General features: G+C 35.6%; 1 protein-coding gene across 12 annotated transcripts in view; it reads left to right on the forward strand.

Moving 5' to 3' along the window:
• The window catches only part of LOC109419679 (titin), a 556,752-nt gene that overhangs the window by 399,722 nt on the left and 141,666 nt on the right, over positions 1–15,364 (forward strand). For 11 of the 12 annotated variants that reach the window (XM_062853862.1, XM_062853867.1, XM_062853868.1 and 8 more), the window contains 2 exons: positions 5,455–5,646; positions 5,711–6,854. In XM_062853862.1, coding sequence (XP_062709846.1) covers positions 5,455–5,646; positions 5,711–6,854 — 1,336 coding nt within the window. The remainder of the gene's footprint in view (positions 1–5,454; positions 5,647–5,710; positions 6,855–15,364) is intronic. The other variant, XM_062853859.1, reaches the window with a different exon arrangement.

The following is a 15,364-nucleotide window of genomic DNA, read 5'->3' on the forward strand; positions in this document are numbered from 1 at the left end:
ACTACGAATTGTACGGTCATCTATGCTCATGCTCATGCTCAGTGTTTCGTCTAAGATCTAAGGATTCATTCCGAAATTCCTCTTGATGTTTATTCTGAAAGCTTCTTTTTTTTTTCTTTGAAAAATTCCTTCAGGTTTTTTTCAATTCTTCCAGTTTTTGTTTTTAAAAACCCTTTAGAAATTTCTCCAGTAATGCCTTCGAAAATTTCTCCAGAAATTTAATCTTTTAAGTGTCTTTTAGAAAACTCTTCAAGGATCCATTTGGCAGGCCTTAAGAAGTTTTCATAGGGATTTCTCCAGAAATTTTTCAAAAAAGTCTTGATTTCCGAAATTTTTCTAAGCATTCCATTAGTAAGTCTTTCAGTTTCTCCCAGAAGTTTCTTGAAGGATTTCTATAGAAATACCTCTTAGAATTACTTTAGAAATTCCTCGAAACAAGCTTAAAAACAATTCAAACATTTTTTTAACAAAACAAAAATCTTACATGGATCTCTTAAAAATTTCCGCGTGAAATTCTATCATAAACTCCTCCAGGGAATTTTTCAAAACATCTTTCGGGAATATTCTACAGAGATGTTTTTAGGAATTCCTATAAATCCTAAGAGAGATTTTGTTGTGGTTTTCTTAAAAAAAATTTGAGAAATTATTAAAAAACAAATCTATAGGATACTTCAGAAATTCCTTCTAGAATTTCTTTAAAGATTTGTATAGTTTTATAAAAAAAATTCTTAGAAGATCCTTCCAGAAATTTATCTTAAGATGCCTTTGGAAAACTTTTGATTGATTACCTCAGTGATGGGTTTATGGACCATTTTGGGACTTCCAAAATTTATGCCTCCACAAACCATCCAGGAATTGTTTTGATGTATCTGGAAAACGTTCCACGGATTTCTACAGATTTTTTTTTCCTAATGATTCTAAAAGTCTTCACCAATAAATGTATTTCTTAAAAAAAATCCTATTAAAATTTGATGTAACGTCATCACGGTAAATTATAACGGATGTGGTGATTATTTGGAGATGAAAAGTGTTAAAATGACAATTTCCAAAAACACATTCAAATGATAAGAGGATGGCAATACTTTTTTCAGATAAAAATTATGTACATGAGCGTACTGTAGTCTTTAGAAGATTTGCCACAGCTATGAAATCCTCATTCGAGAAAGATACTTAAGATTTGATGACTTTTAGAGGTTTAAGGGTTCAACGACGAAAAACTAAAAAAATTCGTCACCAAATAAAACTCCGTTACTTACAGTCGAGTCTCTTACTAAACGAATTCCTATTAAACGGACTCCTATTAAACGAACTCCTACTAGACAGGGGTGAGCGTTATAGGAGACTAAGAGCTTATGGGATTTCGGCATTTTGGGGGTGTGGTCTATTATCTCGGGTGTGTTAAGAGTTAACGCAACACTTTCTTCGGCAAAGTTTTAGGGCTTGATAAGATCTACCATTTAGAACTTTGGTTCATATGATTAGTTGGCAATTTGGCCGCTAGAGGGACCAGCAACAATTTGATGCTAAATTGCACTACGGAAACCATATCAGGTTGTCAAGCAAACGTTACGATATGCGACAGCTCAAGACCCTGATAACTTGGAAGGATAGTGTCTTCGGGAAAGTTGTTGGGTACGCCAATAACTTACTGACGATGAGTTGCGAAGTTCGAAATTCCTCCACTGGGCGGCGCTAGTGAGCAAGTAAATTTTCAAAACCATATATCTCAGAATCCCGATAACTTAGGAAGATGGTGTCTTCGGCAAAGTTGATCAGTGTGACATGAACTTACATAAAAATAAACACTTGTTTCGCAATTCTGCCACTAGGCGGCGCTAATGAACATGCAAATTTTAGAAATCTCATAGCTCAGAATCCTGATAACTTAGAAAGTTGGTGACTTCGGCAAAGTTGATCAGAATGACATAAACTTACATAAAAATAAACAATTTTTCGCAATTCTGCCACTAGGCGGCGTTAATGAACATGCAAAGCCGAAAAACCACCAAAAAAGTCGAAAAAAGACGAAAAAACCCGGTAAACGCCGCCTAGTGGCAGAATTGCGAAACAAATGTTTATTTTTATGTAAGTTTATGTCATACTGATCAACTTTGCCGAAAACACCAACTTCCTAAGTTATCACAATTCTGAGCTATGATATTTCTAAAATTTGCAAGTTCACTAGCGCCTCCTAGTGGCAGAATTTTGAAACAAGTGCTGCAAATCTGAAGGTTTTTGGTTCGATTCCAAATGAAGGCGTGTTTTATTTTTGCATTTTTTTTCTGATCAGCCATTCGTTCGTTCGAACAGGGCGATGCAAGCAACTCAACGAAAATGCCAATAAAGAGAAACGGCAAAACGTTTCGTCCCGATCAGCAAACTGACTGACGGTGTTTGAAGAAAAATATTCAAGATCTGCTGATTCAATGACGCTTACTTTTTACTACCCGTTGTCGGCAGTGATTATGCTTCGGCTCCGATGTTTTTTTTTAATTTCTTTTTATTCGTGAATTTTAACTTAGGCTAATTTATCACACTCCGCTGACTATTAACAACCCTGATTGTATCAGCTGAAGACAAACATTTCCGCCAGAAAAATCTTCATAATTTTTGTGGCTCGTTCTCAATACTTCAAATCAAGTCAAAATTTAAAAAAACATATCACTGTTACTTCATTTTAGCAACAGAAAAACTGAAAATTAGTAACTTAAAGTAAAACAAGTTGTACTCAAATCTGAAAATAACAAATAAAATAGTGTTTTGAGTAGTTTTCCTACCCTAGTATGAGTTATCCAACAGTATGCATTAAGTTCGTTTAAAACTTTTCCATGTTTTGATTGAAATTTAATAAAAAATCCGATTTTGAATCAAAAACAAATCTTTCACTACAAGGTCAGAAAAAACTGTTGACTCGATGACTTTGGTAAAAACCAATCTTGAATGTTCGGTACAGAGTTTATGAGAAATTACTTTATCCATTAGGAACTTCTCAATGTATATTTTTAAAAGATTTCCAGATGCCCTAGTAATTCCTCAGAAAATTTTAATTACTGTCTAAATTCAATATTTTCTTGGATTTTTTGTGAATAAATCTTGTATAAAATGTTTTTGTATGTAATATTGCCAAAGTATGAACGTACCTTTCAATCAAATATGCTAAAAAAACAGAAATGTCCGGTAGTTTTTATGATTTTTATTACTATTGATGATTTCCAATGATTCGAAACCGTATTTTTTGTATGCTTTTATAAAAAAAAATTACATATCACATTCAATTCACACAAGTCATCATCACAAGTAATTAAGGAGAAGAGAAGCAATGGAGATGTAAAGGAAAGAGCTTAGGGTTCGAATAGGTGGTTTCAAAGGGATTTTACGAGGGGTTTGAATGGAAAGTTTGGGGTTTCAGAGCCCTTCAGAGAAGTCTTTGAGAGGTTTTATTGGCTTTAGGTGGGTTTATGGAGCTTTGTGGGGATTCAGGAGGGTTTTGTGAGATTATTAGGTTATTTTAAGGTTTCTCTAGGAGTTTTAATGGGGTTTTCATGTTGCTACACGGGGAATTCAAAAAGTTCCAGCATGTTTCAAGGTGGTTATAAGAAGGTTTCATGGAGTGTCAAGGGTGATTCACAGGGTTGAGGTTTCAGGGGTTTCAGAGGGTCTCAATTTAGTTTTTGACGAGATCCTAAAAAAATCAGAGGGGATTATGAGAGTTCATAAAATGGATAAATTTTATGGGGACTTCATGAAATTGTCTAGAGTGGTATCAGAAGTTTCAGGGGAATTTTAAGGAGCTATATTGAAACTGATGTAGGTTCTTCCTGAACTAACACTGAATTTCCTCAAAGAATAACAAGTTACAACGTCCTTCAATGTATAGTTCGAAATATTAATTCACCAGGGAATTCTCCCAGATAATTTTAACCTGAGAGCTTCCAGAGACTTTCAGATAGCCTGGTGAAAAAAATGGTTCATGACAAAGACCTTTAAAATCGTACTAGTTATCACCAGTGACTTTTCCGCACTTTGATGTCTTTCCGAGCATTCTAACCTGGCTCTCCAACACGACTTATTATTAGTTATGTCATTAGGGGAGACTGAGGAGACTTGATCCCTGTGGAGACTTGTTCCCCCATGTTTTTCGGAATCAAAAACAGTTTTATTCTAGCTTATTCTCGTCAAAACTACATCTGGACAAAAGACTATGTTTTAGCTAGAAATGGTTTCAATTGTGCATTGCATAATTTTTATCGACTCATGGTTCGTTTTCAATCCTTCAAAAATCTTTTAGACGATTTAGAAAATTCTCAAAAACTTTGTGAAAATTGAACCAAAACGTGTCAAAATAACACAGCACATAGCTTATATAAAATACTATCAAACGTATTTATCCAAATGAGGCTGTTATAACAATATTTTAATTAATATAGCTTAGTATATACAACAGTGACATGGGGACACTTGATCCCTCGAGGATAACACACTCATTATATATGTGAAAAAATAAAATTATATACGAGAGGCTCTATTTACTTGGAATTCTAGTAGGTTGACGAAGGGTATTATCGGCAGGTTTGCTCACTTCGTCATGGGGGGATTTTGTAGGCCGAATTGCCTTAAATTTGGGCATATAACTCAGCTTGGTTGGGAAGGATACTCTGGCCAACTCTGGGACCTACAGGTTTCAAAAAACCCCACATGACGAAGAGAACAAAACGGCCGAAAATACGTAAGTTCCCCTATATTCAATGATAAAATGTTTCCGAAAATTATTATTTCAGAGTACACCTAGAAATGGGGGATCAAGTCTCCCCGTTTTCAAAATTATAATCATATCCTTTAAAATTTAAGGAAATATTATGATTTTAAATACACTATATTTATCAAAAATACAAGAAATCTTGAAAAGAAAATGAATAGAAAGACACTGAAGCCATTTTCCCTTTAAATGAATCATGTGCTCAAAAGGGGATGAAGTGTCATCCACTTTTGGAAACGCAATTTTGGAAATTTTAACGATCATTTAAAGTCCTTCTGTTATGTATAAACTTGAAATAGATGATTATCTGCCATTATATGCGGCAATCGGATCTAGTTTTGTGTTTTATTAAAGCTCCAAGCAAATTTTGAAAAAGGGATTAAGTCCACCCAGTTTCCCCTACACAAAACGCATTCAACTAACTGTACTCGATCAACTTTTTTTTTATTTATTTATTCTGTAACATGCATTTGTAAGTCGCGACAGCGACAGGATGCATTCACAGAGCGGTGTACCCGTCACGGGCAATTAAAATTATAATCATTCTTGCGCTTTCATCGTTGCACCACCACGGTTTGATTTATTTTTAGAAAGATGCAAAGTGGTTGTTGGCATTTGTCGAGTTGTATTTTTTTTTTTCTTGCTCTTTTTGCTCGTTGACATGAATCAAAGACATTTAATTAATTCATAAATTTTAGGATCTGGAAACGAAGATCGAAACATTCGTCACATCATCGCAGAGCTTGAGTTCTCAGTATCCGGAAACGGGCCAGTATGTCCACATGGAAGCAACCAAGATCCGCAACGAGTGGGCGGAGCTGTTCAATACGATTCAGGAGTACCGGAAGTTGACGACTATCGCGATCCAGTATTATGAATTGATCTCTATGGTAGGTTGGATAATGGAGTTACACATTTAACACTTTTTGACTTTTGTTTATTTCTGTATTTTAGGTGGAGAATAACTATCGCAACTTGAACGCCGATCTAATCAATGCCAATAACAAGCTATCAATCTTGAACAATCCAGACATTGCCAATGATCTGGTTCAGCAAATTGATAACATTTTGAAGGTGTACGAGACTCAACAATTGGACACTCTGAAGCAAATTTCTTCGCTATCTTCCCAGCTATTTGGTCATGACAGCACTGTATCGCTCTACAACGATAACTTAAAGCTGTTCCAATCGTTCTACAAAATCAAAAACGATCTCAGCGATCGCGCCAAAGAACTCACCGAACAACAGCTGCTCGAGCAACAAAAGCAGCAAGAACAACAGCAAAAACTTGAAGAGACACAACAAAACGGTTACCATGAGATTACCACAACCACGACTACTACTTCCCACAACGGACTCCCGCAGCAGCAGTCCTTTGAAGTACAGACCGTAGACGAAGCTCAATACCTGCAGGAACCACAAGCACCGCTTGTCATCCAAACCGTTGAGGAATCCCGTCACGAACAAGTCCATGAAATTGTCACAACCTCCGAACCACCACCATCCCTATCCGTCCCGCAGCCCCTCTCAGACGTTTGCGTCCAAGAAGGACAACGAGCGCAACTCCAGTGTGTCATCTTTGGCCACCCGACTCCAACGATCGAGTGGTTTAAGGACGGCATCAGCATCCAGAATAACCCAGACTACAAAACCACCTTTGACAACGGTCTGTGCTGCCTAACAATCGACGAAACCGTCACTGCCGATTCGGCCGAGTATCTCTGCCGAGCGATCAACGACGCCGGAATCGCCGATTCACCGGCTCGCCTGATCGTCACCGAGCTGCCGCAACCCCCGAAGCCGCAGGGAGTGCCACCGGTTTTCACGCAAAAACTGGAAAACGGCACCGCCACCGAGGGACAACCGTTCCAGTATCGCTGCACCGTTCAAGGTAATCCACAACCTGTGGAAGTACACTGGTTCAAGAATGATACCTGCGTAGACGGTTCGCCTGACTACCGGATCTCGTACGATCCGAGTACGGGCGAGACGTCGCTCAGCTTCGAGCAGGTATTCCTCGAAGATCAGGCTCGCTACGCGTGTCGGGCCAGCAACGAGTGCGGTTCGGATGAAACCACGGCCCAGTTGGCCGTCGAGCGTACGTACACCTCTACTCAAACTCACACCTTCTTTGCGATGGCAATTTTGTATTTTGCTTGCACGATCGATTTCGCAGTTTGCTTGAGTTGATGTTGTTTAACAATCTATCGAGTAGTCGTCCGACTAAACGTTTTTTTTTTTTGGGTAGATTGCCAAAACGCTGAAGTTGACATTGGACACACAGAGTCACGGTTGTGGCGTGTGTGATGCAGGGCAATCGAATTTGGTCGATGAAATTTTGGCGCATCAGTGTTCGAATGAGATCAGCTGTTGATTGATCGTTTTCATTCGTTTAATCGGGGATATCTATGAATCTGGTCAGGTGTTTAGTGTGCTGTAGTGTTCACAAAGTAGAAGCACCAAACAGTGAAGTTTGTTTTCGTGATAATTTAGATAGTAAAGTAATGGTCAGATCGTTTTTAAGAGGTATGTCTGCATTCGTTTTATAACGATTCAATAATCGATAGACAGATTCAATCAACAGACGAAGCCAACATTGAGTGCATTTATCAGATAATGATACATACGTCAAGATTCGAATAGCTCATCCGAATCCCTTACGCAGTTTGCACTATCGTTACATTGATCAGCCTGATAGACTTCCCAGGAAAGGTTTTTCGTCTATATTTTCCATAGCTCTGTGCAACCAATACTGTCGTCCATTTCCTTGAATTTAATGTATACATGATAGAGTGGGATCTAGTATTTACGACATTTCCTGTGGATTTGCTATGCTGTGAAGAACGGGTCTGTAGTCGATCAGCCGCCGATAAAGCCGGCTTTCCCTAGAGCTAATTACCCCACCTTCTAACTCTTCTGGTAACCATTCGGCTTCCCAGATACCACCCTTACCAGCTGTTATGTTGTTTTTGAGTTGGTGAATGGCATTCTTAACTTCCCCCAGCGTGGGGTTTGAATCATTTTTGTCTCTTGCTGCACTGGCGTAGTCATTTCTCTGTTGCCTCGATCCCAAATGCCTAGGCATGCCTACGATCTTCGCACCGTTTATGCGTTCATCGAAGTGCTGATTCCACATTTCATTCACCTCACGTCCCTTTTGGCTCGAGACTAGTGTGAGATTCGTGGCCATGCCGTCAGCGAGAGGCACCAGCCTTTTAGGCCATGGTTTCCCAAACTGTGGGTCGCGACCCCCCAGGGAGGTTGCGGCCTTCATTCAGGGGTTCGCGAGAGACAGTCGAATATTTTACTGTAACAGACAACAAATGAGGGAATTTCTTCGGTGGGTTGCGAAAAATACGTCTGCTTCCAAGCAGCACACTTGTCACTGCAGAGTTAGGGCAGCGCAGGTTTTTGTTGCGCAGAACTCACTGTGACTTGCTTCTAACAAATAAACACTTACTTGCTAGAAGTAAGTCACAGCCCAAGTAACAATTCCATTGCTGATAGGTTTTGTTTGATTTTTATTACGCTTTTATTACAACAATAATTAAAACTCACAGTTTATGACTACTTGTATGAAAACCATTGATGGAATGTTTCATAGTTTACTTGAAGATATCCATAAAGCCAGATTTTAAGAGTTAACAAAACTCTCCGATACGTAAACCTTCTGGCATTCATTATTACCACAATAAAACTGTTCAAACTCTCAACAGATGGCGATCCGTTCGATTAGTAACGACATCTGATGGCGGCAAAGCAGAAACTATGACTTTACTAGGTTTATTGCGGTCATCATAAAAGTAAACTTGCTTTCGTTTTATTTTCGCTAATTATGGTCGTCGCCATATTGAAGAACTTGTTAACGTGAATGGAAAATAGTTTATATTGCTCAAATTACCAATAAATTGATAGTTTGCCGTCATATCTACAGTATGACCCATAAAAAAATGCGACAGTTTTCAAAGTCATCGTTCTCCTACTTCGAACTAATTAGCCTTGCGTGCATCTATTGGATAGTATAGTAGAGCCACTAATCTGATAATGGCAAAGGAACATAGACTGACTTCATGCACATACCTTTGGAAATATAATGTTGAACATATGGATGTCGAAATGGTCCACGCGCCAGAGGCCGTTTTTTAAAGATATAATTTTCTTTCAATTGCTTTCAATCACATTCAATCAAATTTTATTTTCAAAATAGTACTTTTATGGCTGGATAAGGTCTTCAGGAGTTCGTTGGTTCATCGGACAAGAACGAAAAAAATATTACCTTATAAATTAAGAGACATTTTCTAAAAATTAAATTATTTGACAAATGATAATTTTTAAAAAATATTATGTTTCAAGCATGAAATTGTTATTAAGTACTTAGTATTTGTACCTATCATAAAGGCAGGTTTATATGCCTTCATCGACAAAAAATATTTTGGAAAATGTTCGAACAGTGTTAAGTTTTTTATTAATTTATCTCAAATGTGGTTTTTAATATGTAGCACCTTTTTTAGTTTTTGTTTCCTAAACGTTTGAAATTATTTTTATAATATTGTCCAAACATGGGCGTATTAAGAAATATGTACTCTTCTTCATGGTTTCCATGTGTTTAAACGTTTTTGTCTTAGTTCATTTTGCTCTGAAAATTAGAGGAAAACTTGATTTTATTTTGAAATTGTTAACAATTATAAGGTATCCCATATACGTAACCAATGAATATTTTGACAAATATTTTAGAGATCCTGTATGACAATGACCTCTTTATTGTACATATCCTAATCCAAAAAAGTTTAATTTATTAGGATTATTTCATTGAAAATCATCAAATACCGCAAAAAAATGGAATGTCGCATTTTTTTATGGGTCATACTGTATAACATGCTTACATAAACAAACACTCTCAGCTGAGTTTTCTTGTGATTCGAGATAGTTTTCCCAAATAAACAAATTGATTTATTTCATTCCAAGATGAAAATATTCACCATTTTCAAAGCGCATTAATTTTATGTTTCTGCAACTCCAATATTCACGATAAAATTGAATGCGCATAAACCTATCAACACAATAACTACTAAAATATTGCTTTGAAATGATCGCTTTCTATTTACGAATAATGTATCTTCCTGAACTTTACGTGCCATCGAAGAAGCTTCTCTGCATCTTGAGCTGTCATAGTTTTTGTTGAAAAAAAAAAACAACAACAATCATCATAACCTTCTTTCGAGAAGGGAAAAAATTTCAACTAGGTTTTAAACGGGTTTGTTGCTACTCTTAATGCGGTTTGCAAAACCTCTTCGAGAATGGTCCACTTAGCCGAAAGATGCTCTTAAAGAGGTTATCAAGAGGTGTTGATGTATAAATCAGTTTTATTGCAAATTTTATAACATTGGTCATGGAGATCTCTTATAGAGCCGAAAAAAACTTAAAATGTTACTTGGGAGTGACTTCTCCGCAACAAAAACCTGCACCGCCGTAACTCTTCTGTGACAAGTGTATTACTTGGCTTGGTCAAAGGGGGTCAATCCCATCTGTGAAAAGTAAGCATTGAGAAAATGGACTCTGAAGTTTTTAAATTCTATTTCTATGTGAAATTTCAAAAAATTGCCTTAAATCGAATACTTCTGCGATCATCATTAAAAGTTCACAAATTGTTTCAAACCTGAAAACGTAACTGAGAAAAACATAAAACTGTCTAGAAGAGTGTTCGGTTTTGTACTGCATGGTACACAAGTTCGTAGTGGGATTGACTTGTGATTACTTGTCATTATGGGATAATCTGACTTGGTGTTGTTTTTCGTTTTTACTGAACAAACCATATAATTTTATTCACGCAATTGAAAGATGATTCGAAGAAAGATCGGAATTTGGAATTAACTCTATTTTGTCCAAAATGCAGATGTGACTGACTTGCGATTCACGGTTGTATGTTTTAGGCAAATTGTAGGCCACTGAGTGTGGGTTTCATTCCTACTCCAATCGGAGAAATCTTTTCGTCGATAAGAAAATTCTTTATTGGGCCACTGGGTTTTACGTTTTGTTCAGTCTGTACATTAGGCTGGTCACACCTGTATATAAAGAAAAAATCATAAAATTCGAAAAATGCACGTCTTACTAAATTAGTTGTTTTGGTCTCCCTGAAGTTCAAAATGTGAGTGAAACCGATTGAGCGCTCAACGAGCTTGAAGCTTGTATGAGGAAACTTGGACAAATGTGTGCAAAAATCTAAAGTTTTCAAAAATTAAAACCAAACCAAACAACTATGTACAATGGTGATGATTTCGCAACAAAATTGTGGTTCGCTCTTCTTCCAAAAACTTTTGCATTAATGCATTTCACGGAACCATAGATATGATGATGATGAAAGCTCATATCACAATTTAGTTTGTCGAATTGAGCTCAGAATTTCTTTGGAATTTGGTTCGGCGATTTTTTCAATTCGAATATTTTTAGAATTCCATTTGACAATCTTTTTGGGAATTTCTTCGGTAGAGAATTCGAATGTTTTTTCGGCAATATATTTGAGAGTTGTTTCGTTAATTCCTCTCAAAATTTATTTTGCTATTCCTTTTTGATTTTATTGGGCATTTTCAAGAATTTCTCCAGCAATGCGTTTGGAATAAACTCTTCAGGTCCATTGTGACTATCTTTGAACATATATTTAAACATATTTTCAGCAATTCGTTTGAAAATTCTTCGTCAACTTGTGGAAATTATTATGAAAACTTGGAATTTTTATGAGAAATCCATTAGAAATTGCTTCGGCAATTTTGTGAAGAATTACTTCGCCAAGTTTATTTTAATTTCTGCGATAGTTTCATTGTAATTTGTTCAGAAAATTATTTGATAATTGCTCTAGAAATTTCAACGTCAATTTCTATGATATTCATTTGGCCATCTCTTTCGCGATTTTATTCCAATGTCTTCTGTAATTCCTTTGCATTGAATTATATTTAACCCTTCTTTGGCATTAGGGTCATTTTTGGCCCAAAAATTATTCCGCGGGAAACTGTTTAATAGCGTGTCCCAAAATTGCACATGATCAAAAACCTTGGGGGCTCATCCTGAAAATGTTAGCTAAAGGTGTTAGAAACAAACTTTTGTATGACGGCAACTTTCAGAAATGACGTTTAGAGGTCGCCCCGGTGAGATTTTTGAAAAATGGGCATTTTTCGTAATAAATTTCATACAAATATTTTTTAACGTGCAAAAATTGGCAAAACCCACCACTTTTATATTTATACAGATTGTCATAGATTCAAGCTACTTGGAAAAAAAAATTTACTACATGTTGTGCAGGTAATTTTTTGATACTGAATTTTTGAATCTACTGAAATTTGTCATTTTTTGACATACTATGGATTTTACCCATCATGAAAGATGTCTCAACCTAATACTAATTTAAAACAATTTCCTCAGAAAGATAGGAAATTTTATGGCGCTTTTTCTATCGGTTTTAAAGTTATACACGATTTACGCACGGTAAAAAATATTTGTATGAAATTTATTACGAAAAATTCCCATTTTTCAAAAATCTCACCGGGGCGACCTCTAAACGTCATTTCTGAAATTTCCCGCCATACAAAAGTTTGTTTCTAACACCTTTAACAATCATTTGCAGGGTGAGCCCCCAAGGTTTTTGAACATGTGCAATTTTGGCACACGCTACTGCTTAGGCAATTTGTTTTAAAATTACTAAGGTACATTCTTTTTAATATTTTTCTCGACCGAAACTTCATACGACGGTTTTTTTTTGGTAATTTCTACTTCGGCCCTTTGTTTACAAATTTCTCAGGTAATTATTTTGGGATTTACTTCCACAATTCCTTCGGCACATTCATGAGGTTTTTTTTTTGGCATTTTCTTTGTCGATTCCTTTGGAAATTTTGCAGAGAATTGCTAATGGAATTTCAAAAACAATTACGATTTCTCAAACAACTGCCGAAGGAATCTGAAAATAGAATTTCCGATGCATGAGAAATTATAAAAGGAATTGATGAAGAAATTTCTATCAAATAATGCCCAGTAAGCTCCCAAAAGAATTCTCAAAGGAGTAAACAAAGGAATTTCCGCAGAAGTTATCAAAGGAATTCTCAATGCTATTGCGAAATCATTTGAAAAGAAATTTTCCAAAACAATTCACTAAAAAATGCTGAAAATTACTCTTGAGGAGGTTACAAAAAAAACACATAATTTAAAAACTCCCGCAAGAAAAGGCAAACGAAATTTTCGAAGGAATTGTTTAAGGAAGCTCCGAAAGAATTCCTAGAAGTAATACCAAAAGAAATGTTGAAGCAATTTGCGAAAGATTAGGGTAGGTAATCAAAAGTTGAACCAAATTGCGGCTTTCCGAAGTAGCGCAAATTTTGAGTGATTTTTTCTCCCACATGGAAATAATTTACTACGGCAAAATCGTATGTACATGAAAGCCACGGGTATAAGCTTTCTGTTAAATGGTAAAAAGTTTGTATTTGCACCGAATTTCATTGAAATATTCGATTTTTCATCAACAATGATTTTAATCTTAATTTGAACCATCGTAATCAAAATTTGAACCAATTTTAATCTTTATTTGAACTACTGGCGGCAGCAGCTCGAGCATCTCCCACAACAGCCAATTTCGTGCTGAGCAATAGAAAAACACATAGATCTGCTAATTCTCATAACTAGTTTTCATTAGGTAGTGGAATTTCAACTAAGAATGTTCTAAACTCTTCAGGAACTTGGAAACTAAATTTGGAATTTTTCATCGCCCAAGTGTAAACAAAACAACCACTAGCGCAGTCTATTGGCCAACACTGGAAGCTCGCCCCCGTTTACTAGTTCAAATTTAGATTACAAATGGTTCAACTTAAGATAACATTCTCCAAGTAAGAATTACTTAAACTTGATAATTTTATGACAAATAATGCGGAATATTATTCGGTTGGTCGATTCTACGATAAATAAGCTTTCATTTGACGTGTTCACATATTGCGTGTGATACAATGCATGAGCTGTACGAGTGCACCGAAAATGTGCTTTCTCTGGGGGGAAATGGGTGAAATCACAGTGATTTTTCAATTGCCTGTTTTCCATGACAAAAACGCCTTTTTCAATGCTTTTAAAGTCCATGTTATCAGAATATATTACGAAAAGCTGTTTAACATCTTTTTCGGGATAATATTTGCCGAAAAAGGACGTTGTTTTAATGAATTTCGAAATGGTTCAAATGAAGATTACAATTTGACTAGTTCAAAGTTTGATTTCTTACCCTATTTTGAAGGAATTCTGCAAAAATTGCCAAAAAAAAATTTCAAATCAATTTTCAAAAAAAAAAAATTATACAAATAATCGACGAAGGAGTTTCTAAAGGAATTACTGGAGAAGTTTCTAAAAGGTTGCCTGAGATTTTTTTAAATAAATTGCTTATAATATTCCTGAAAACGATTTCGAAGCAAGTTCTAAAAGACATGCCAAAAACATTTACAAAGTAATAACCGATGATTTTTTTCCATATCATGCGGCGAAATATTATTTTAAGAAATCTTGAAACGGTAATGAATTACCAAAGAAATTGGGTTCTTTAGGGGTATCATGATTATTTCATAATCGGATTCTCCGCCCAAAAAATAGTCGAAATCCAAAATATAATAATTTTTGGAGTTCTGGAACTATTTTTAAAATTAATTTATAGTTTGTATGGGGATTTTTTTTTGTTCGGGTCGAACTGTCACTTTATCGATTGAACTGCCATTCTATCCACGAAAATTAAAATTGTATTGTCGATTTAACCATCAAAACAAAGGTATTGGAATCCAATAAAATCACGTTATACTCAGAAAAATGAGCTCTTTCGATTAGGCTATAGAAAATAGCAATATTTTATTCACTAAACAACCCAATTGTCGAAGAAATTTCAAAACTAATTTCCAAATACAAAAAACCAAGTCATTTCCGCTTATATTTCAAAAGGCATTACTGAGGAATTTAAAAAAAAATGGGATGGAACTTTCAAAGAAATTGCAAAAGGGACTACTTTTTTAAATTTCTTTTTATTTGTGAATTTTACCAAGAGCTTATTCTTCAAAAAACAAGGAAATAACTAAAAGCAAGGAAATGTTGAAATGGCTAGAAATTCGTCTCTTCCTTAAAATTGAAAATTCAGAGGAAATACAGTCAAATAATTACAATAGAAACTAAAAATGGGTTCCCGCCTAAAAAAATGAACTTTTCTTGGAATTTCTGCCTGAAATAGCAGTATAGAATCTTCATTTCCTAAATAAATGTTTAAGATTAAGTGCTTCGTAATGCAACATTTAGTGCAAATTTTTCAAAATGCTTTATGTTTTTGGGTCATAAGCCAGAAAAGTTTGAGAACCCCTGGCTTAAGGAGTTCCACTAGAAATTTCTTTTAAAGTTTTCGCAGAGACGACTAAAAAATAACGCAAAGTATTTTTCTGAAGTTACTGCTACACATTTTTATAGAAATTACTCTAGGAACTCAGACGCGAGTTCTGCCTTTTGATTATGTATAGAACACACTTGTTGTAAGCTTTTTCCACTTTGAATATTTTTATATTGAATTGGCTTCTACAGGTGTCGAGATAATTTTATATTCTAAATCCGCAAAAT

Source organism: Aedes albopictus, chromosome 2, assembly GCF_035046485.1.
Source record: "Aedes albopictus strain Foshan chromosome 2, AalbF5, whole genome shotgun sequence".
Classification (NCBI taxonomy): Eukaryota; Metazoa; Arthropoda; class Insecta; order Diptera; family Culicidae; genus Aedes; species Aedes albopictus.